The 25313-nt window shown below is 35.2% G+C and overlaps 1 protein-coding gene across 1 annotated transcript; it reads right to left on the reverse strand.

The window, feature by feature from the left end:
* Positions 1-1934: 1934 nt before the first annotated feature.
* On the reverse strand, positions 1935-25297 carry INTS13 (integrator complex subunit 13). Its single transcript, XM_026114120.2, has 17 exons — positions 25027-25297; positions 23615-23846; positions 20793-20867; positions 19962-20164; positions 19235-19315; positions 17906-17996; positions 16255-16383; positions 14480-14564; positions 11161-11250; positions 10147-10236; positions 8497-8675; positions 7555-7725; positions 6980-7134; positions 5741-5971; positions 4389-4528; positions 3571-3706; positions 1935-2687 (listed from the first exon to the last, which is right to left on the reverse strand). The coding sequence occupies exons 2-17, from the start codon at positions 23837-23839 to the stop codon at positions 2648-2650; spliced, it is 2121 nt and encodes a 706-aa protein (XP_025969905.1). The 5' UTR covers positions 23840-23846; positions 25027-25297; the 3' UTR covers positions 1935-2647.
* Between the last annotated feature and the right edge of the window lie 16 nt (positions 25298-25313).

The following is a 25313-nucleotide window of genomic DNA, read 5'->3' on the forward strand; positions in this document are numbered from 1 at the left end:
TTAAATGCATTAAAATCTATAAAAAAAAATCAACCTAGAACAGTCTTGCATTTGCCTTTTGTTATAATAATTGTGATGTTTTGCACTTGAAGGTATAATAAAAATCTCAAACAAGCCATGTCAAATGACACTGCTATGCTACATTAAAACAGAAGCTAAAATAATAACTTCATTACCAAAGAAGTATTTGCTGCCATAAACAAAGTATTACATGAATATGCATCATCTATTTCTTGATACTAAACCACATACTTGCAACATACATCAGAGGCAGCATGGAAAGGGAGTGAAAGGGAAAGAACAGAAAAGACAGGGTAGGGAAAAGAGGATCTCTGGGAATGATCCACAACTGAGAGATGAGAACAGCTCTCCCGTGGCCCACTTTTATATTATTGGACAGATAAACTGATACAGACAATTGGGTGCCAGCGGGACGTACCAATGCTCCTCTGCTGCCTTGCCTTCCCTCCAAACTCAAGATTCACATCGCCCCACAGACTCCACAATAGTATAGTGCAACCAGTAGTCATGACACAGAAAGGAAATTCACTAGCCACTAGTGGATCAAGAGCTACAGAACCAAAGAATTTGAACAAAATAAACTGTATCTGCATGTACAAGTACTTAATGCAGCTCTAGCTGCAATGTATTTGTGGGAACATGCAAACAACCATAGAAATGTTGCTAAGACGTTATGTTCTTTTTTGATGACAAGCAGCTGCTCTGTGAATGTGACCATAACAACCGGATTTACGTCTTCGTGCATGAGCCAGCAACACTTGTCTGGGTTTATAGTGTTGAGTCATTTCTTTGACAAATACAAATTGCTCTGGATGACTATTTCAATACCTTCCAGAAGTCACCCAGCTAGGAATCAGTTCTAAAGTTTGATGTAAAAGTCAAGAAAGCAATAGTAATTGGTTGCAGCTGATACCCTAGAAATAAGGTTGGTAAAATTAACTCTTTAAGGTAATGATGGTGTTGAGATGTAACACTACAGGTATGATGGAATGTACCAGCACTACACTGAATTTCTTTTTCCCTGAAACACTTTAAACCCACAGAGCAGACCTGCCATCTTTATTTTATGAACTCCCTAAACAATTTATCCTTTTAATTTACAAGGAAGAAACACCTTTGATCTCCCATGCAAGCCCAGCTGCTGGAGGATTTATAAAGAAACCAGACATTTTTTGATTGTCCACATTTGAAAACTTCGGGGGGGGGGGTGGAGGGGGAATCCAAAAAGCAGCTTGTAAGAACTCACCAAGTAGCACTTCATACAGGTAACCCGAGTGCTTTAAGAAAATGTGGAAGAATAGGTTTAAAAAGTTTACCTAATTTAGAGGATTATTATAAAGCTTGAAATACAGAAAACTTCAACATATTTCCTATCTCATATTTTATTAAGATTCTTCAAGTACCTAGAATACAGGCACACATTTAAGTATTTTGGAGAACTGAGCCCCTTTCATTTAACACTTAATATTCTTACCTGGTAGGCACTCTAAAAGTGGAAAATATAATTGGTAAACAAGCTAAATAAATACATATTATAATGGCAGGTGCAGAATCTTTCTTCCCTTGTAATAAAGTATTCAATTCCTGTGCATATTTAACAGTTGGAGCTGCATATCTATGGAACATCAGGAGATGCAAGACAGAATTCCCAAAGGCACAGAGTAAACTCTTCAGTCACACTTCTCTATCTAGACCAGAAACAAATTACTGAAAGCTGACATTCAAATACTCCTAGATTCCACACTTTGAATCTCCTTTAGTAAATAAAAGTGAAAAATCTAAACTGATATGCAGTAAAACCTCATTAACACCCCCCCCCAAAAAAATCCCTAATGATGTAAGCAGCAATAATTCAATTGTAATATTCTCCTCCAGAACAGCAGGTGTTTTAGTAGGCAAGTTTCAACAAAAAATTCTCTTAATGATTAGCAAAAATTTTATTTCAATTTTGTTTAAAAACAAAGACTGTTTAAAAACAAAGACAGCATAACAACCTGAAAGGCTTTGCTTTCTAAACATCATTTCTAATTAATTTTTAAGTTTCTTAACCCAGCAGTTTTTACCTTTAAAAACACTTATTTCCCCATCTCCCACCACTTAAGTGAAAATCAAGACTGACACATTCTCAGCTCAGTGACTAGGTACTCAGTGTGCGGTCTTTTCCATAATTCTGGACTCCTGAGAAGTTTCATATAAATAAAAGTATTAATGAACTGGTATTAACAATATTAACAGTTAATTATCAATTAACTGAAATTAAAGTTTTTAAAAAAGACATCACTGGTTTTGAAATATTAAAGAATACTTATGGGAAAAGACTTTAAACTCAGACTAACATTTCAACAATTTGATTCAGTGTACGGCATTGGAGGTTTTCTTCAGCCTAAAAATATGACTGTAGAATACTTCAGGACAGGATCCTATTTGCTGCTCTCCATTCATTTAATGTGATATGCGGATTTTGTATTTCATAGAAAAAATAAGAATAGAAAAATGTAAAAACCAATCAAAACAACAGAACTATACAATCTTACTGAGATGATACCAAAATCAATTCCAACAGGAAATATTATTGCAATTTGGCCAAGTTTTGTTCAGGGAGAAAAAATAAGAAAAAAGAAAAAAATCACTGCCGGCCTGCTTTTCCATTTTCCGTCGTTTCCATTCTGAAATGCAAGAAGACAGCTAGTAAGGATGGTCATAAAATTTATTGGAAATACAGTCAACAGATTAAAAATGAAAATCAAATACCTATCTCTACTTCTTCTTTTACATACGTATGTTTTTTACTTCATTAACCATCCTCTCTCTCCTTGCCTCCCTGTCATACACAAACCTATCTCATCTTAATACTTCTTTAAGCAGTGATCCGTAGGTAAAGGAAAGATTTCTGCCAAGAAACTTTCCAGCCACAACCACAAATAGCTATCCGTTATCAGCCTCACCAAGAGACAAAAGCCTAGATTCATGTAATTGCAGAGAATCTGTTTCTTTAAAGTTTGAGCTTTAGCAGTTTGTGTCAAGACCTTCATTTTCACCCTTCTTACCCTAATCACTGACTGCTATCACTTTACTTAACAGGATGGTTGGTTTGGTTTTTTGATATTTTTTGGTAGAACACTGACTACTTTATCAACTTCATTGCAGCATGCTATAAGATGCAACCATTTTATTATCTACAATATTTTTATATTAAATATTATTTTGGAAGCTAAATCAAGTAATAGACTGACATACAATCAGTCTGACTTTGGCTACCATTTAACCCCTGGAAGTTTAAGAATTTTGCTGCAAGGGTAGTCACTAGAGCACAGGAAAAGCCATTGATCCGCATTCACCCTTGCTTGGTAGGGAGACAGACTTCAGTGAAAGAGGGCCTAACAATTAAAAAGAAACAGTACATGGAATAAGGAATATATCTGTATATTTTACTCTATAAACACTAAGGAGGGTTTGGGTTTTTTTTTAATGCTATGACAAAAGTATTCTTTCATACTGTATATTGGCTACCGCTAAAATATTTGTAGTGATGCATTTAGTGATACGAACCCATTTTCTTCTTTCAGATGTTGATACAGCTCAGCTTTGTTGTTGACAGAGTTCAAACGACCAATAAATTCTTGGTGTTTCCTAGAATTGGCAGTATTAATCCTGTTGCTCCATAAAGACAGCAAGGACATTGGCCCTAAAGTTGGATGTAAAATTTAAAAAGTGTCTAAGTGATTTAAATACTGAGTTTTTAAATGTTACATCATTATAAAGTTTTCGAAGAAGTTATAGACTATGGTAATACCTTAAAAACACAAACATTAAAAAAACCTTATGATGTAGGCTAAGTATGACATATGCAATGATATGGAAGATGAGTAATTGCTTTGTATGAGATTGACTTGGCTCCAAATGCAGAATCTTAATCACAGCTCAGCCATCATGAGAGATAGTAGTAGTTTAAGGAAGAGAAATCAGTGAGCACTGCCCCTTCCAACTACTATACTGCCTAGGCACATTTGTTATTATTAGCAAGAGAAACTTATTTTGATACCTGTCCTTAAATACTATTTATGACACACAGTAGCTCAATTAGCACAGGTATGAATTCATCCAAAATGCTCCTCAAAAACCCAAATGTCTATCATCAGGTGCACACAATATCTCAGTATCTCTCTGTCTTTCTGTATAAATCTATTAGGTGTGAACATATGTATTTATCAAGTATATCTCAGTGCTCAATGTCTTAATTAAAAATTGTTATGGATTTAGCATCAACTCCAAGAAGATTCATCTAATTACTTTAGAAAATACAGATTGATACACAAGCTTAAAGTTTTAAAAAGAAAATACTCTCTGTTGCAATTCTTCTGATTTACCTTTTGCCTTTTCCACTGTGGGCATTTCATCCATTGTAATAAGAGGCTTTTTGTTGGGTGGTTCAGGAGAATCAGGGGAATCTTTTATAACTTCAGCTTCTGCTAGTTCTTCTTTTTCACGATCCAAAAGACTTTTTAACCTTTTTGAGGGGAAAGGAAAACAGTAAAGCAAGATATACTAGAGTAGCGTATTTGATTCCTAATGGCATTGTGTACCTTTCAAAGTTACACACAAGCCAGGTCCTAAGAAAATGTCTTTTCTTCCATGTGACGGGTGAAAACAATAGGGAAGACTCTAGCCAAATAATCCTCTGGATAAAGCCTAGAGTAATGGAAAGGATCTTAAAATATAATTTCACTTAAGTTAGTTATCCATATTTACCTTGTGCTCACTGAGATAGCTGATCATTCCAAGTTTTAAAGGAAAAACTAAGTAACAATCAACATAGAAAGAATAACACACGCTGCAAAGGCCCTATTATCTTTTCTATGTTATCAAAATTTAATCTATACCAAGTTGCTTTCATTCTCAATCCCTGCTTTTGTTTCACATGTGAAAGTAAGAGAAACTGTAGCAAGGGATTTGATCATACACAGAAAGGCATGAAGGTCGTCGACACAGTGCCATTAACGTAGGTGAAAGTGTCTCCTCCCTAAATGACTCCAGCGTGCACAAAACCACATAAGCAAATTGAGCTTACTACCATGACCATTTTTTGATCTCTTTAGAATACTAGTTTGAAAGAGGGAAAACAGAAGAGACTAACAGATGCTTATCAGTTATAGGAGTTGCAATAATGATGCAAGTTACAGACGGCAGGTACACAGACAAAAAATCTTCATGTTCAACTAAAGAGACCAGCCAAATAAGTCTGGATTGCCTATCTACCTGAACACTAGAGTACCTGCAATTCAAGATAAATTTATGTGTGGTTATCCACAATTTTCAGTCATGCTTTTAAAACTAAGATGCTTCTAAAAGAAGTTTAACTGAAATTTTAGAGTTTGCTTAATACATGTTGAAGTTACAATAAAATTGAAGAGTGGCTCCTCAAACTGCAAAGCCATGCTAAGTAGTCAGCAACTCACCACAGAACCATACTAGTCTTACAGTGCTTTTATTTGAAAAGCCTGAGAAGCAGGCACAGTAATTAGATGCACATTTTCAGGCTTGTTAATGGTGGCTGAACAAAAGGACCTTGGGATTCACAAAAATTGTTAGTAAGCCATGGTTGCAGGTATGAACAAACCAAATCGTAATCTGTAACTGTTTCACAGTAATTCCTCTCCCCTTTGAAATAGAACAGAACAAAAATTATGCTAAAAATCTTATTTTACATCAGAAAATTTACCTTTCCGATTCTTGCCATGGCTTATCTGGTTCATAGTCTTTTCCTGACTTCTCTGACTTGTCCTCTTTTTCTTCTCTCTTTCTACCTCGTTTCTTGCGCTCTTCTTCTTCTGGGGGTTTGCTTCTGCAAGCCATCAAACATTCTAAGACTCGCTGATGTTTATCAGAGTTGTTTATGTGTGCTCGTACAAGGGTCTCCAATTCATTCCACATAATCCGGTACTGCTCATCTCTAAGCAAGGGCATTAAAAAAAAGTCTATTACACACAGGATGACCTAGATCATTAATACACTGAATAGATCAAGGTTAAAAGCAGAAGAGAAGGCACCAAAAAAAGCCCCAAAATAATCTCGAATAGATTCTTTCTCCTTCTCTGGTACTGCAGGTCTGTCCACATTGAATTATTCTATCCTTGAAACTTTCAGACCCACTTTACATGTAGCACTCCTCAATTTACAGCTGAAGAGTTAAGTTTCTATTGAAATATACTACTTCTACTGGAATCAAATTCTTAACTTTTGCAAGATCACACAGCCAAAAGGCATTCCTGAAGCCTGTCAGTTGTCTGCTAACTGGGGAATTAAGCAATGTTACGATACGCAGAAGGCCACTCATGTACTGACATGCAAATGAATTATTATTTAATTCTTTGACTAAATAAATAAAAAACCCAGAAAATTAGAGAGAATAATGTCATATTACAGTAAAGAACTTCAAGTCACATCGATATCTTTTATAGTGGAATTTTCTTTTTGGCTAATTCTTGGAAATGCAACGTACACATCATCATTAGAATATGTCAAGGGTAACAAGACATTCTGTGTCTGTTTTAAAGGAGTAACCCATATTTCAAATAACTTTCAGAATGATTTAATATAACCCAATTTTAATTTACAGCATGCTTAAGTTTCCTTTTATATTGATTTGAAGTTATTCCAGTTCCTCTGTCCTAGCTTGTATCAGACTCTTACCTTTATGTTAAAAAAAGAAATACAAAAGCAAAGAGAACCATCCTCAAGATTTTTTGTAACAAAATGTTTGTCTTCTAACATACAACTATATCAATACCATGACAGCCGTGCAATGATGTAAGCAAAGTACTCACAGCACATATTTTGCATATGTACATCATTTAGTATACTCCATATTACCTTTGACCAAACTACGAAAATTTACATGAAAACAATGTAAATGGAATGTTTCTGAAAAGTTCAACAACAACAACAAAAAGTGTTTAACCTTTTTGGACCCTTTCCCCTGGTACCAACTGTTGAAATTGGCAGTGGGTCATTTTTCCTCTCCATGTCTACTAAATTGTATATTGTTTTCTGACAGTTCAGAACATCCTCATCTGTCATGGCTTCTTTTACAATCACACTGGCTAATGGCACTACCTGAAATATAAAACAAAAACAAACAACAGGAAAATCTGTATATACTGCAGGAAAGAAACAGGAAAAAAAGAAATCAAGGCTATGGAACCATGGAACCACACACAAAAAAACCCAATACCTTTTAGGCTGAATTTACTAATAACTATCAACAGGTATAAGTGTATGTATTTTCTCCTTATCCACCACAACCCAGTGGCTCTGTAACTAAATCGGTTCCAAATATTCCACCCTATTTAGATTACACTCTAAAATTCTAGTTACATTAGAATATTCTAGAGTATTTAACTGAAAATAAAACTTAAAATAAATTAATTTTGTTGCAAGTGATTTATCATAGGACGGAGCTGTTATTTCATCACGTAGCAAGTTGAAACTTACTCTAGAACAGAATAAAAGGTTACAAACTCCCAGATTACTTACAGCTTGCATGTTGAATATGGTAGTCTGAGAAATAATCATAGGCCAATAACGAGTATGTTTCTCTAACTGATCTTTTGCACGTTCCAAAGGAATTTCAAGACTTCCATCGATCTTATATCTGGGCTCTAGAAAAGGAGTTAATCGGTTTTCCCTCATAAATTCACCAAAATCCTAATGATAACCAAACAAGATAAAATTAGGAATTTCTCTAACAAAGTAACTTTCACTGAATGGGTCAAACAGCATAGTCTTGCTTACACTGTGTGTACCACCCCCACCCACTAAACTTCACCCTAACAACCAGAGGCCTGTTTACAGCTTTCAGATCTACAACTCTAATTGGGATGAACACATAACTAATTCTACGAAAATACGGGTTAAAAACTGTTGCAAGGTTTTTGATGAGGAGGCATTCTGGATCTGCAAGATAGCTCACACATGGTCAGAATTTTATTATGTTCTTCTGGAAACTGCTTCTGACTATATACCACAAATGCAAAGGACATTGGTTAAAAATCAAAGGGAAAAAAACGCTGAATGCCAGCAGTTTGTTTGCTGCATATGCAGGGTTCAAAGCTGATGACTTTTTCTTTTCCATTTATTCTACAAGCCATTTGTGAACAATCTAGCCTTCTGACAATGGGCAGAACAGAGTCTTATCTGCATCCAAGAAAACGGTATTCCAGAATCAATGTTAAATGTTCATAATGCATAAAGGCAGCAAGTACTACTTCATATGGAAAGGATACTATAAAACAGGCATTAAAATAAGCAGATATACTACTTTGCACAAATACATACCAATAGTACAATATAGTACCAATAGTCATACAATCCACCTAGCTCTCCTGAAAACACAACACTTCCTATACAGAATGCCTATTGCACTACATCTCTTGTAATCGGAGGTAAATGGCAACTTAAAAGCAAAGAGAATCTTACTGTAATCCTGTAGTCTGTGACTCTTCCACCACACCCTTCACTAATTGATGGGGGATCTTCTAGAATTGATCGTGAGCTGCTTAAGACATGCAGAAAAATTTCTCCTCCGTGGCTGCTGAGCATGTGACTAATTACTTTAGAGCCAGACTTGCGTGGTTGTTCCAATAAAACAGAACGACCTATTGTAAGTGAGATCAGCTTGGTTAGTTATTGCATGCTGCAACTTTAAATTAAAAACTATATATATTCACACAGTACAGGTTTGTGCCTAACCAAGTCTTTTAATATATTAAAGTTGTGTTTTTACCTAGTTTGAATGAGAAATAGCTATTTCCTTTGAGTATTTAGTCCCTATCCTTAAACAGGATAGGGCATCAAGTACTCTTAAGTTTTACACAGAAGAGGATCAAAAAACCTCCTTCCTGTGACATTCCAATAGTTTTCTGAACAGGACATGCTCTGTAGGGAAATACACACTTAAAATTGTATATTTTGTACAGGTGGCTTATTATTTGTAATCATTAAAGATGATACTGTACACTAAATTGTTTTTTGGCCATTTTACAGAAACTTCCTCATTAAAAGCAATTTCTAAAAGTTTCAGCTTGTTTGAGTACAAAGGTATCAATTTATACTATTTTTATACTTAAAATGGATACAATTTTTCAGATACATAGAAATAAAACCAGCTTTGTCTAGTGTCCAATAAAATACACTCAACTCAATTCAACACAAAGGTGCAATCTCCAAATAAGTTTTGTTTGTTATGAGGAAGCAAAAACAGAAGATAAGAGAGAGGTTACTTGATATATGCTATTCATTTTGGTTCAGCCATTTTTATTAATGAAGGTACTTTTCCAGTACAGAAATTTTAGAGAAAAAACTAATATAGTGTTTAAGAAAAAAAGACAGTGCACATTCATTTAGACACACAACTAACTTGACTGAAGAAAATATCCCATTAAAGGGGTGTTTGTAATGCAACTTTTCTTGAAAACTGCAAAAAAAAAAAAAAAAAAAATACCCGTACGTAATTAACATTGATACACACTACATGTTTGAAAGAAGCAGCTTTGGCTTACCTTTTGAACATGTACATAAATGACAGCCTCTTATAGCAAGGTAATTCATGGCAATGGTTAAAACCTTGCAGGTAAGCAAATGGATCTAATCTACTTTTTGACTGATCTCAGTACACATAGGCATATCTGTTTCAATCAAGCAACATACTATCCTACTCAATTAAAAGAGAGCTCAGAGGCTGCCTATCACCAGCTAAAATCAGGCATGGAGTTAAGTTGCTAATATTTTGCAGTAGGCAAACTGTGTGCACTGTGCAAGCACTGTGACCACCTACTGGAAGCACTGTTTCCTACTAAATCAGATAAAGTGAGAAGTATTCTGCATTTGGAGTCAGAAGAATACTACCAGAATTCAGTACCATCTCCTTCTTTACTTTCCAACATCCCTCCCATTTTCAAGTTTCAAAACATAGTCCATCTGCCTTTAAGTACATCTAACAACTTTCTTCTTTGATTTATATATGACATATACACTCAACTTATTTTACACTGCATAGATACATGCTAAATGCTCTATTTACAATATGAACTATCAAAATAAAATAGTTCGCCAAGAACATAAATTTACCATTAAGGAGAAAGTTAGTAAGGCATGAAGAAGGTCTGCTATTTACATCTACTGGGGAAATTCTGTACGCTCCAGTGCAATAGTGTAGTTCTGAAAAATAAAAGAATAGAAAGTTTGAGAGGCTAGCTCCAAAACATAGAAAAAAACATCCCACCAAATGAAAAGAAGGGGAGAAGGCTACTTCACAAACAGCAGAACAAAAAAGCCTTGCTGCGTATAGATTTACAGATCTCCCCCTTTCAACACCTCCTTCAGTCATCTCAGTTTGGTCTCTTCTCAGAACTTATACATTCCCAAGTCCTATTTCCAGCTGTACCTCCAGTTCTTTCCTGTATCCCCTAAATCATTTCAATATATGTTCAACTTCCTCTTATTTCTCCCAATGACATTTTTGACCAGCTGGCTTGTAAAGAGTCAGCATTTGTTGCTGATACACAATGTACGGGCACACTAGTCAGGCCATTCCTTTGTTACCCCCAAATCTTCCCTGCCTTTCATAGGAGTCACAGTAGAGATCTCTCCTTTATTCAGATTCAAAAGTTATTACAGGAGGGAGAGACAAGTGTGACAGTATCATAATTAAAAAATATCACACACCTCTTCTATAAACTTTTTCCTTATCACTCTAATACTTTCATTAGAGCTAGCACTTTCATTTAATTCTTCTTTTTTTTCCCCTTAATTCTTGCTTCAGGAAAAAAAAGGCAGTCAAGGTCTCAAAGTTGCTATGTTAAACACCTCTCTGGAACTGAAAGGTAAAGTAAAGAAAAGAGTATATGGGAGGGGCAAATAATTATTGAACATTGTAGGCAAGGAGCAACTTCATGATGCTTCAGAAGAGACATCTACATATTGTATACTTTTCAGCCCCCTCATCTCTTACACGAATCACTGATTAGCCAAGATCAGAAGACCATTAGTAAAGCAGGGTGCAATCAGCAGCAAGGTATACAGAGTAAAACGTAAAATAGCATTGACAAGGGAATTGTCATCTTGAGCTATCAAGTTACCTACCAACACTATTTGTTCGAGGAGTACACCATTTTAATGTTACAGTTTCTTTAAATGTGCCTTCTCTGCTATTGCCACCTATGTGATTATCACCTGCAACATAAAGTCAGAAAAAAACATGTCATAACTTGATCAACCATATTTACTTCGTTACACAAAAAAACTAGCAAATAATTCCTACATAAGCATGAAGTGTTACTGGAGGAAAAAACCACAAGACTTTTAAGATGCAAAATATTTATAGCATGACCATATACAAAACATGATATAGTTTTAAAAAACTTAATTATCTAAAGTAAGTGAAAAGCATCCTTAGGTTATTTAGCAGTGGAATTTTGAAATTGGTAGTTGTACATATAAAACACTACAACTCCAGAACACGTCCTATATGTCTGATTCAACAATTAAAACAAAGTATCTGTCACCTTCTATCTGTAAAACAGGCCATTTTTTTCTTTAAAAAGCATACTTTTTTTTTTTTTTTTTAATATGAACCCTTTTTAAGTACAAACCCTTAAGAACTGTTAGAGCCTTTATTCAGAACATTTCTTGCAAGAATATTTTACCTATTATATCCCAAAGTCAAAACTGAAACTGATCTAAAGGAACATTTGACCATTTGGGCTTTTGGGGTAAAAAAAGTATTTGTTCTTATCATCCAGTATCTCTGCTATTTCAGAATCAACTTAAACATCTCTCAACATGGTTTACTGGCAATAGATGTTTTATTAATAATATACTTTCATACAACATCTCATTGATAACTGGTCTGGCAGAAACCACAGGAAGGCATTAAAACAGAAATCAATACTTCGTAAGACATTAAATTACATCCCTCCTAGCGAGTCATTTGTTATTCTTCTTCTCCTTTAACACACGCATTATGTAAGGAAAGATTAACAGAGTTTTACACGAAGTCCTGGAATTACAGTAGCACAGTCACTTACAAAATAAAATGCTTAAATCCACAATAATCTGTGAGGAATTAGACACACATATCAACATGCAACATTCTGTGTATTATGTTAGGGTTTAATCTAATGTTCCAAGTAAGAAGTTTTCTTTGATTTCATAATACAAAGACATATTTACCCATATAAGATTTGTGTGATTTGCTTATCATTCATGCAAGTAACTTACAGAAGTTGTATTTTTATCCATACTGAAAGCTCGTAGTTGTTATAAAATAACTGGAATCATTTTAGAAAAACTTTCTCAGAATATCTAAAGGACAAAACTATTTAATCTAAAAATTCCCTAGCAAGCCATTTCACAGAAATAAGATCTAACCAATTGAATTCCCACTTTCCTGGTACCAGATTTATTGCAGTTGAAAGAAATATCTAAAAAACAAATAGAAAAAAACAAAATTTACAGGAATTAAAAATAGATTGTCTACTCCCTTAAACTTCCAAGGGAAAAATTCTGAAGAGGTATTTTCACAGTTTGGTTTTGGCTTTCACTAAGAAACTTAATTCTTGAGCAAAAGGTATTATGTAACCATTTCTGAGCCCTTACAATAAAGCTTCATGCTTTCAACGTGAATAATATAAGTTCATGTCAGTCTGAATGCATTACTGTAACATCCCATTCTCTTTTTTCTCAGCATTTAATCATATATTCCACTAAAATATGCAACACAGTAATTGTAGATGATAATGAGGAGTTACCACCTTCTCTCTAAGCAGTTGTATTCCCCTTATCAAAAAATAATGCACAAGATCTGTGAAGTGTCTACTTATGGACCAAATGATTTCGAATTTCAGGAAAGAAATACCACCTTACTTGTTAAATAACTTTGGCTTAGATAACTTGTATGTTAAAATATTATTTTTCACTTCTTTTAAGTTAAACTAGCATCAACTTTCTAATATGTTTTAAAGTTTTATAATCTAGTTTTTGTATAGTAAGGTAAGCATCTCTTGCCTGTATCTAAACACATGTATTCTACATGCAGAGGAAATCACACTAAATTCTTAGTGGTACTGTAGCTGTACTGAATCACATAAGAGAAGTTACAGGCCATGTTGTAAGAAAAAACCCAAACACACACAAGCCTTCAAAAGCTTCAAACGAAACTTCAGCACTTTTCAAAATGCACACAGTTTCAATATTCAACACCACACAGGTAGGCTGAGGTTTTTTTTCAGCTTGTTCGTTTTGTTTTTAAATATCATCAATGCAAGAATTTTTAGCCTCACCTCCCTTATTAATGAAATCTTCTATCAAACAATGTCTCCTGTACAGGATAGTTTTGCATAAAATTTACCATCACTGTGTTTTTCTAACCTTAATTAAGTGGAGTCATTAAAAATTCACCCCTAAGAAGAACATTAGGTAATAATTCCAAACTACAAAAGGATACTAGGTACTCCAAATGGAGTGAGAAAGCTCTAAAGCTAAATAACCATCATCTTTTTCAAAGCAATTACTGTCATAAACAGGCCTATAGGATGTAAGTGATGTTAATTATGCTACCTATCAGCCCGATGGAAAGCCCAATCACGCTCACATACCTGAGAACAGCCACTGTCTCCACGTAAAATGAAGCAGAGCCAGGCAGAAATGGAAGTTTACGACAGTTGCAACAAATTTTTAAACACAGTCATTATTTAGAATAATTATTTAAGATATTGTGATTTACATATAGAATATTACCTTTCAGCTCATTACACATTATTAATTGTCTGCTTCTTAAAAGATGGTTTGGAGGGATGCGGGGGCTGCTTTCTTTATGGAGACTTTAGTCCGAGATATTATCCAGACACTTTAAATAGCCCTTACAGCTAGGCAATTTCTTTGTCATTATCTATTAGCATAGTTGCTATCCCTTAATTTTGGGCTCAGTTTCTGCCAGTCATGCTTCCAAAAAAATGATAGGAATAATTTTCCACGAATACCCACAGAAGTTCTCTCTTTTTTGCAAAATTGGTGTACATTTGGTCCCTCAATCTGTTTCTCATATCTCAGTAATAAGCTGAAATGTCTCCCATATAAACCATACACATAGAAATCCTGCAAGTATGTGAAGCTTGGTCTGATGCCTCTGACCTCTTTTTTTCATTGTTATGTCATTACTACTATTTTTTATATATGCCAGTAATTAGGAATACTCCATAAACCAATACTACAAGCCAAGTTGTTGAGCTGTAAAGAATAGCTGAAAATAACCTGTTTTCCTATAGGTTTCTATTTAACTCTACTAATCATGCCTGAAATTTACATCAGTTTATAGCTTATAACACACCTTTGTGGACACTTCCAAGTGCACTGATTAAAAAAAAGACACAGAAACCACTTTTAAAGAATTATTTCTACTTACCACTCTTTAAAAAGTCAACATGTGCCTCTTTGTGATGAAGAAGCTCCACATCATAGTTGGCTGATGTGTTGGCATGTTGTTCTTCCTTTAAAAGAGAAATGCAAAAAATAATAAACGTAATTATTTTAGCTAGAAGTTACTGTTTTCATATATGAATGATTCTACATTTACCTTTCACTCCAGAAGAAAACAAAGACTCTCCAGAGTGCCTCAGACAACAACAGGATTGCAACGTTGAGGAAACTGTTTGCTCTCTGACCCATTTAAAGATGCAGCCATCTGCTTTTTCTCTTTTGTCCTTTTTGAAACACTGTTGTTTCCTCTTTATATAAAAGTCATGACAGTGCGCATAATGCAAAATAGAGATTAAAAAAATAGGCTGAACTACCTTTTTCCTTGCTTTTGTTTAAATTTGTGAAGTTTAGCAAGGCTATGACCTATATTTAATATCACTGATATCCAGCTAAAACTCACTGAGCAACAACAAATAGCCACTGCCAAATAAATTGGCAATTACTTTTCATGACTAAGAATCTCATGAATCTGAACCAAAAAAAAAAAAGGACTGAGTATTTTATCATTTTCTTGTATTTAAGACACGCGAAAAAGGTACTTTTGATTGCAAGCTTGTAATCAGAAACTGAATGTCTGAAAGGAGGATACTGCATCTTTAAACAGCTGCAGCAGATTAGCAAAAACAGAACAGTAATCTCAGTAATTTATTCCAAGTGAAAAAAAGAAAAAAAACAAAAAGACAGAACCCAACATAGTCTATTACTATAAGGACAAAGGCAGAAGGGAGAGGCATACCAGCAGCACACAGGTCAGAAAGTTACAGATAAGGTATTTGCAAACCTAAAAGTCGCATTTATACTATGACCAATGTTAAAGTTTCATTAAAGCTGTCAAGGTACATTAATGCTTAATTTCATGTTTTAACCTATAAAATCCATACAATATTACTATTTTTCAAAGAGGTAAGTAAGCACTGATTGATAGTATTAGAACCTGGGGCTTTCTGTCTGTTTTTTAATCAGAAAGGTTTATCTGCCCTGCCCTTTGTTTGAATACTGATGCTTCTGATTAGGCAGCAAGACACAACTGAAACAGAAAATTACTGAGAATTCTTAGGCACACAGATTTCCCTCCCAGTAGTGATTAAAATAGATATCTAAGTAAATAGGGACATAAAAGTAGTTTAATTTAATATCTTTCATAACTAGATTATACACTCCTGTCCCTCTGCTTCTGGCTTATGCATCTTCAGACTGGAAAACCTACTGGAAAACCTTTAGTCAAAAATCAGCTATTAGTTACAAACACCTTTATGTTGGGTGGGCATGATAATGAAACAGAGGAAAAAGAGACTCACTATGACACTAAAATGCACAAGGGTCAAGAATATCTAATGAACACAACTAGAAAAAGACAAAAGAATCACAGACAAAATAATCTGAGGTAAATAAGATTGCAGTTATATAAAATAATACAAACAAAACTGAAAACACTTGTATTGCTAGGTCAAAAATTGAGATTTGGCAATACATTTTGTTCTGTGATCCTTCTTTTTTCTTTTTTTTTTAATCCCCCTTCTTTACTTTTACTAACCTGGTCACAGACATTGAATGTGGGCTAATAAAAACAAAAACAAAACAGAAAATATGATATGGAGAGAAAAGCAATGTAAAAATTCCATTAAACTAAATATTAAAAGTTTTCAAACAAATTTAAAAGTGATGTAGCTAGTTAACATAAAGCTATATACACAATATTACCTTCATAGGGATATTAGTTATTGTGGTTGAAGCCAGATCAAAGTGCTGCTGTACTAAAACATTCAGTTTTGTAGCCAGATGACGTCCAGCGCGGACACTATGTACTTCACTGGTTAAAACAGGTGAAAGCTGAAACAAATTGACATAGCATATATAGTATCAATGGATTAAGCTCCAATATCATGTGGCACAATATAAATCCTCTGAAAGTCTAAACTAAGCAGGTTCACACTCCTAACTTCAGCCAGAGGGGAAAGGAGAGAAAAAAGGAAAAAAGAAAAAAAGGGGGGGAAATTAAGAAGGAAGAAACAAAAATTATTCCTCACACAGAATTCTCCAGGTTACGTCAGTTATTACAGTTGCAGTTGTTATAAGTTGTCACAAAATTAGAAGTGTACTAAAAAACTTGAGCCATTAATTGTTAATAGGAAGAACTAGTATCAGGGCATGAGGTAGGAATCCAAGAGTTTATGCTCTTAATAGCAGCTCTGGGCCAAAGTCTTTTCCTCTCTTTCATCAGCTGAGTAACTTCAACATAGTCATTTTTCTCTACCAACCTGTGTTGCGTATACACACACAAGAGAAAAAAAACCACAAGCTGTAAGCTGTATTTGATTTTATTTTGCCAGCAAGTAGTGACATGGTTTTAGGCACTTGGAAAAAAAACTGTGATAAAAATGACCATCTTATAGAAAATAAAGGTAGTCAATTTATTCTCTCCCGTTCATATATATATATATATATATTTAGCATGCAACTATGAAACAGTTTCGTAGAACAGTATCTTGTGAAGAAAGCTATTATATTCAATTTTACTTATGAAATAAGATGCAGAATTAGATATCTATCATGGTACAAGAAAAAGGTCCCATTTTTAACTTTTTTCTTTCTTACAGTCAGCACATTAAAATACTGAAAGAGAGCAGGCTGAAGAAAGCAGAATATATTAGGGCATATTTTGCACGTACTTGGTTTTAAACAACTAATAAGCATACAAGCTATTTAGTTGCTCTTATTACTAGACAGTTGGAATTTCAGCATATAGAATAATTTCATATATGTTCTTCCTTTTACTTTCTAAAATTATTTTAAAGAGAAGGTATCTATATGGCACTTAAATGATTCTGTGAACTTCAAACATATTCTACTTTCCTACAATATTACGCTTTCCTTCGGAAGCGGATAAACTTTCTAGTGTTTTTTCATTGAAAAAACATTCTGATGGCTAATGCCAGAACAACAGAATTTATATAGCCAAGTAGTTGTTAGTTTTTCCACTAGATTCTTAAACACGTATTTCCTTCTCAGAAGCCCCACAGTTTTATCTAACTAGGACATTAATACGCTCACTTCGTGAGAAACTGAAACATGAATTATTACTGCAAGAAATTTAAGTAATGAAGTGGAAAAAGGGATACCATATACACATGCAAACTACAAAACAAGAAAACAGTTAATACAAATGATGCGCTTCATTTGGCAAGTGTAAGTTATCAACTTTTCAAAGAATAGTCACCTGCACTACTTCTCACGACTTACTGGAGACCAAAGGCTCAAAACCTTATTCCTGAATATTCAACTTGCATTGTCTATTTTGAGTTTCATGTGGTTCCTAATACTTGGATAAATTTTCTCATTTTAAACTCCTTACCTCTTTTTTAGGACGATCTGAAACAAGGCTGTCTTCACCAACTGGGTAAGTGTGGATTAAGACCAATTCACATTTTTGAATCTGCATTAGACTTAAATATAAAAACATTCTATTTTAGTAAGCCTACAGCATGTCAGAAATTATCCCACAGAAATCAGATCAATTCTCTTCTCCCAAGATCCATCTGATTTTCAGAACACAGAACCACACAGAGATGTATTATGATGTTCTGTTTCTGAAAGTATTTTGTAGAAACTATGTTACATTAATGCTTTTCACAAGCACACATTTCAGAATAAATTTTACCAGAATAAAAAATGTATGACATTTCTGTCTCTTCAGATGCAATTGCACTATATTTCTTTTTGGACAAATCAACAGAGTAGATCCTTAACTGGTGTAAGTTGTTCAGCTTCATTCAAATGGCAATTGATGTTACAAGAGACTTATGTCTTCAAGTGTTGTGCAGATATTAATAAGGAAATTCCTGTGAACTTGAAAATAACTATCCAAATAACATGCTCTCCTACTAATGTGGCTGGAAATTCAGAGAGAACAGGACATTGTTCCACATCCCCAGCTACAGGAATATATGAAAAACCCCATGTATGAGATTGTTTTTCCTTCTTTACACTGGGCTTAAAACCCGATTCTCCAGGGGCTGTAACTTTTCTACATCTTTGAAATTGCAATTGCAGCAGGTAGATAGATATAGCACACTTACTTGTGATAAGTAAGTGCCTATGGAGCAATCAAGAACAGGATCTCAACCTATTATGCACTGTGCAAGGCCATACACAGTCCCTGTTCACTGTTTAAGTAGACAAAACAAAAGGTGGAAAATATCCACTTCTCAGAGCAGGAGATGCTTCCTGTAGGTCAAGAGATCCCCTTATTTCATGGAGAATACCAGGCAAGAGAATAATTAAGAAATTAAAAACTAATTTCAAGTATCTCAGCCATTTTAGTCAGAGAGGAATGTAAAACTCATTCAGTGCTACTATTACCAGGGAAGAATGCATCAGATGCATTATTGATTACAGTGATAAAGTATACAACAAGACACAATTACGTGCCCTTTACATTTTGGAGCAAGATGCAAAAGATAACAACCTAAAGAAGTATTACCCTGTGATGAAGGGTGACACTGAAAAGCCAACAATTATGCACCTCATGATTTAGCATCTTCCATTTCATACGGACATTCAAACGTCATCAAAATAAGTTTCAGTATGTTTTAAGCGAAAACAATACACCCCTATTTCTTAGAGGACACATAACAGACACATGCAGCATAGGAGAAACTCTGTTTGTGAAAAGTATACTCACTGATCTGAATTAGCTGCAAGCTTGTTATGCTCATGAATGGTTTCCTGAACACAGTCTTCAAGCATCCGAACATGACTGTCACTAAAAGGACAAAAAAAAATTTAAAGATTGAAATCTGGTTTTCTTGTTTCCTTACAAGAAGATTCTCACTGTCTTGGCATATACGAAGGTTCAGCTTTCTTAACTGTGATAAATTCTGTATGAAATTTTGATAAACTGTGGTAACTCCCCAATTTTATAATATTTTATTAAAATTCTGCTTTGACACAGACACATCTCACTATCCATTCATTCATCTAGAGTCATGTGCCAGTTGTAAATTATAAATCTTGTTTTGGCAAAAAAGCCTCTATATCCCACAAATTCTGCATGTCCGTGGACATGAAAAGTTAGGCTTTTTTTCTAATTCAGTAGTAAAGCTTCTTTCATTCATTCCTCCCAGTTAAACCATACTATTCAGCCCACCACCAATGCAGTAAAAGAAATCATTTTCTTCAAAGCAACATGCCAGTAAATGATCTCCTATTTAAAGAGAGAAATTTTTCATTGACTACTATAACAGACCTCCACAAACGAAATCCTTAATAAGGCAAGAAATGATCTACAAAAAGAAATGCATAAAAGCTAGCTATTTGGGTAACTAATTTATAAACAAACACCAAAATACTAATGCTTCTAAAAAAAAATTCTGATTTTTTTAATGGTACAAGCCCATTATCATACACACCTTTTTGCATTAGTAATACAGATTATTCTTCCTCTGTTTCCAACACGTTCTGCATTCTCCATGAGCATAGTTCGAGCCTCATGTTGGTATTCTGTGATTTTGCAGAGTGCTTCTACTGCTGCAACCAGACCATGAAGTATGCTGCAGCATTCTGGATCTGCCCTAGGATTAGGTGGCCCAACAGCCGCTAATGCTGCCATCAGCTAGTTAAAAAGAAATACATTTTATTGTTGAAAGTTCTTTTTAAGCCATTTGTTAAAGTGATTTGTTAAGAGAAAAGTTATAGCTGTAACTTATTCTACATACAAATTAATACTGTTGTGAGAAAAGCAAACAAAGCAATTAAAAAAAATTCTGATATGTTTCCAGCCTTCTGGAAAATATTCAGCCGTAAGTTCTCCTTTTGCAATTTGTTTATTATACTTTCAGTGCCCAGGGACAAATAATATACACATTTATTATAGCAAAAATACTAACATTATCAATTGCCAGATGCTTTCGTTTTCTGAAAACTTGGAAATTCAGTTCCTTCCCACAGTAAGTTTTTCAGAAAATGAGACTGTCCATTTTGACACAAAACAAGAGTAAACAGAGTACAAACACTGTTTACAAACTTTTTAAATAGTAAATAAACTATTATTAAACTCCCAACTTATCTGGGTAACCTAACAGGGTTTTTCTTAAAATCCTATCATGTAATCATTTCAGACCAGATCCACTGACATTTTCATTCACTGAAATAATTTCATATTGAATATAGTAAGAAGACTATTTATTCTATAATTAAACTAAACTAGACTTGCAAAACAAAAAAACAGCTACAGAGCATACCTCCTGCAAGTTCTGATCTTCTTGGGTCCAAGAATTCAAGACATGAGCACCAGAATCACTCACAATGAAATTCACCTAAAAGGATTTAAAAAAAAAAAAAAAAAAAAAAAAAAAAAGTATTGAATAACAGCAGTCAATCACAGCTATGAATTACAGCTACTTTCCCAAATCCAAACCAACATAAATTACACCTTCTTCAGATATAATTAACTGATATTCACAAGCCACACTAAAATAAGTAAGACAATAACAAAAGTACAAAAAGCATCACTCTTGCTATATTCAGGTACCTTTGTAGTAAAATCATACTTAACTTCTTACTCTAAATACTTGTAAGCTGTTATTAAGTCAGTCTCTACACCAAGTTAGCATTGCAAGATATTATGGATCAATTTCAATAGTTTGGTAACACTTCTGGTAGTAAAACATCTACTAAGCAAAGTAAATTCCAGTGCTGCAGTACAGCAATTCATTCTGCAAACTCTGTCACAGGAGATCTCAGGGGTAAATATCTAGCAAGGTATCATAAACATTAGATACCAAAATATGTTCTCAAGTTACCAAAATCGGTTGAGAGGCAGCACGCCTTCCCTCTCAATTTCAGTTTTTTGTATCAGAGAGACTTCAGTTCAGCCAAATGATTTGATTCAATTTAGCAACACTCAATATATCTCATCATGGGAGTTCATCATATGGTTAGATATTCTTCTAAACTGGAGTTTAAGCCAAATGCACACTGCCCTAGAACTGGGACACGCAATCCATCAAGGCAGTGCAGCTGACATGCGTCAAATTGCTAACTACCAGCAGCGTTTGTTAGCTCCGTGCCTATTCCCCAGTTGCTCTGACACAGCAGCTATTCCATTATCACTGGTTTGCAGCAATATCACTGTCACAAGTTTAACGTCCATGTTTTTTTAAAGGTAACCAAAGTTAGGACATTGCACAACGATTTACTCAATATTCAGGAAAGATCTACTGACTTAGAGAAACAAGGATTAGTTGCCTAATTCATGACACAATGTTGCAGAACAGACAAGGCATGCCGGAATAGCACTGCCAACTACCACAGACTGGATATCAGAATAATTATATCAGTAGTCGGATCTGGTATAATTTCTTTATTCCAAGATTTCCCCTAAGTCTGAAGCATCAGAAAACTAGAAGTGAGCAATCAATCCTTACTCTGTTTCACTATTTCAATACATTCCCTTTTTAAATTACTATTTTCCTTGAAGAAATATTAATTTTGGTCTGTTTAAACTTGACATCTTATTTGATAACTAGAAGGTGATAGTTAATGGTGAAGTACCAGTTCAGAGGTGAGGAGCTCATAGAAAGAGTAAAAACAGTGCATCACATCATTCGTATTGCCTTTCTTTTCCTATATTCTATGCTCCAGGAGCTTTTACAAGACTTAACATAGTCCATAACAGCCCTTATAAAGTTTCAAAGAAACAGGTCTCCCCTTTCATTCATGTGCTAAAGTATGTACATCACAAATAAATAAATAAAAATAAACAGAGACACTCAGGAGCTGCTACTTAGCTACAATTAGCTGTGTTTGCTACAGCGGATCATGATAACTTGATGGGATGCCAAGTACAAGTTTTGATTAGAGGTGAAACACTAAGTTGATAGAGGTTTCTCCACACACATCACAGAAGTAACTGATCTCACACACAGAGGCATTTGTCATCAAGACAAACAGAGGGACTAAACAATATGTTTTGTTCTTTGTAGTTTGGTCCTAATTATAATAATGCAACTCCAAAAAGCAGTGAGAGGACTTGGAACAAAGAAAGTTCTTCTAGCGCTATGCTTTGTGTACGTATCATTGATAAAGAGATCAAAAACACACTTTCTTTCCTTGGTATTGTAGTTGAATCATTTGCCATTAAGTGCAAACTGACATAACTCAGAAAATGCTTCCTAGTTTAAGCTGTAATTCTTCCCACTTCCCTTCAAGAAAATGGTTACAACAACACTTCTGCTGTAAACAAAACTATAAGCGTAGCAAAATTCATCCTTCAATACAGTATTTTTTTCTGACTCAAAAGGAGGAAAGGTGGTCTAACACAAGGCAGCTTTCCACATCGTGTATTGTCTACAATCCCCATCAGCCCTGCATTGAAATGCAAACTAATGTGCTGCTCTGGTGTACATCAGTCAAGTGTCCCTCAGCAAGCATCAGGATCCTTAATTATTCCATCAGTTTTGTTTTTAAAGTTAGCCTATTACTCATTAAGTGATTCTTGTGTAACACAGATCAACAAGAAGTCATGCAAAAGCCTACAGTAGAGAAAAACAATTTTTTCTGAAGAAGAAACTGTGTGCCTGGAAGTTCTCCCACTTTTTGAAACTGGTAGTTTCAGAGAGATCCTACCACTTCCTACAGCCCTGCATTCCTTCAAATTTAGTAATGAAAACCCCAAGTAGTGCTACCAGGTGTGTTTAGCACCAAAATTTGGTTTAAAACAATACCTCACTCAACTTTTGGTAAACTTAAAGAGCATGAGAACACAGTAAGTTTATAGACTACTTTAAAGCTTCTCTCCTCATATTTTGCAACCAAGCACTGAGTTACAGAACAATACTAAGATGATTAAATGTCCCAAAAACAAACATGTAATGGGAATCATTTACTATTCAAAGCATTTATAAAAGCTATAAACTCTACTAACAGCTTAAAGATATTCTTATATAATAAATTATATATGACCTGTTAACACAACAACAGCTAAAGACATTAAAAGATCTCATTAAAACAGGAAAATATCCCTATACTATAAAGTACAACACACAGTATTTCCAGAACTTACCAGTTTTTTGAAAGGAAAAATATCATACATTATTCTACAGTACTCCATGGATGATTCCACTGAACAGGTCCATAGCGATTTTGATATGGGTGCTAGAGGTATAATTCCTTGGGTCCGATTCTTTACTAACATATCAAATTCAACATGTTGTCTACAGGATTCTGCCATATATGGGCAGTGATCCACAACAAAAACAGTTTTATGAGACTCAGAAAAGATTTTCATTTTCTTCCTAAAATAAATAGATATTAAAATTAGTAAGAAACTGTACAAGGCAAAAGAAAGAAAGAAAAAAAAATCACAGTACAAGCTTACTACACAGTTTACATCGTATAAAAGTATCCTAATGGAATATGCAAGCTTTTGAAGAGGTTACCTCTTACGCTATTTAGATCACATATTACATACATTAACTACTATAAAACTATTTGTAAAGCTTTTTTAAAAAGCCTACACATATTCACTTAGAGAACCTATTTACATGGAGACAAATCTATCCCCTAGAACTTTCTTTAGTCCTTATATTTAGTACACTAGATTTCTAACCAAGAAGAAACTATTTTTCCTCAGGAGGGGAAAAAAAATACAGAAAATAAAATGTAAATGTAAACTGCTGAAAAACCAATAACGATGAACAATGTTACCCATTCCCCCTTCCCTAATTAAATGAAACACTTAAGATAGAATATGAAAGTACAGAACTTGCTCACTATTTAAAACTTTTTTCTCAAAACAAGGTACAGAAAAAGAAATCGTTTGTGGGTTAGCCTATACAGATGCTGAAGTAACAGAAAAGTCTTGCTTTTTGGTAGATTTTTATTTAAAAATTAGCCTTCACTTTGCCAGATACATCAGTTTCTCTTTTAAAAGATGAGTATTTGCATCTATATTTTAACCTCTCACTGATATAAAGACCAGATCTGAAATTACCATAAGATAAATATTTCTTGTCTAGCGAGGCTCACAGAAACACCCCTTGTTTGCTTTCCAACTACAAAGCTTGAGAACTCTGCAGTAAAGTGCAGTGTGTTTTCCTGTTTCGCGCCTATAGACTGGGTTTTCCTCTCGCATTGCATTGCTGGAAGAAATACTTCTGGAGTAACTGAAAAGTCTGGGTGCTGTAATCTGGACAGACACCGCTATTTGGGGACACGACCTACGTATGAAAATTGATCTTAGTCCAGCGTTTATAGCTGTCTTCCTTTCGAGTTTACCTCACCTTTGGGTTTGGCTGTAACGTTTCTAGTATAAAAAAGAAACAACTTTTTATTTTGCCCACACAGACACCGCAAAGCAACAACCGAGCACAGAAAAATAATAATAAAAAGCCCCACGTATACCAGCGTCCTTGAGAGATAAGCAGGCTACAACAGGCGGGAGAGCGCGCAGCCAGGGCTGCGGGAGGCTCCTACCTGGGCCGGCTCCTCCGGTGGTGCAGCGGCGCCGGGCCCGCTCCGCGCCGCGCCCGGGCCCTGCCGCGGGCCCGCTCCGGGGAGGCGGGAGGGCCCCCGCGGGCCGCTCTAGGCGGCGTCGGGCGCGGGCGCCTGCGGCCGGGCGGCCTCCATGCTCCTCCACCCGCCTCTTCGTCGTCCGCCGCCGCCGGCGGCTCCGCAGCGAGCGCGGGGCCCAGCTCCTGCCTGCGCGCCCGCCGCCCGCGGGGGTGGGAGAAGCGGCCGCAGCCCCCCCCGCTCCGCCCACC

The sequence above is a fragment of the Dromaius novaehollandiae genome, chromosome 1 (genome assembly GCF_036370855.1).
Source record: "Dromaius novaehollandiae isolate bDroNov1 chromosome 1, bDroNov1.hap1, whole genome shotgun sequence".
NCBI classification, from domain to species: Eukaryota; Metazoa; Chordata; class Aves; order Casuariiformes; family Dromaiidae; genus Dromaius; species Dromaius novaehollandiae.

Coding starts and splice junctions, on each gene's coding strand:
- INTS13 (XM_026114120.2), bottom strand. CDS start 23,839: ATGAAAATCTTTTCTGAGTCTCATAAAACTGTTTTTGTTGTGGATCAC. Junction 20,868..23,614: donor TTTTTCCTTTCAAAAAACTG/GTAAGTTCTGGA, acceptor AAATCCTTTTAG/GTGAATTTCATTGTGAGTGA. Junction 7,726..8,496: donor TCACAGACTACAGGATTACA/GTAAGATTCTCT, acceptor GGTTATCATTAG/GATTTTGGTGAATTTATGAG.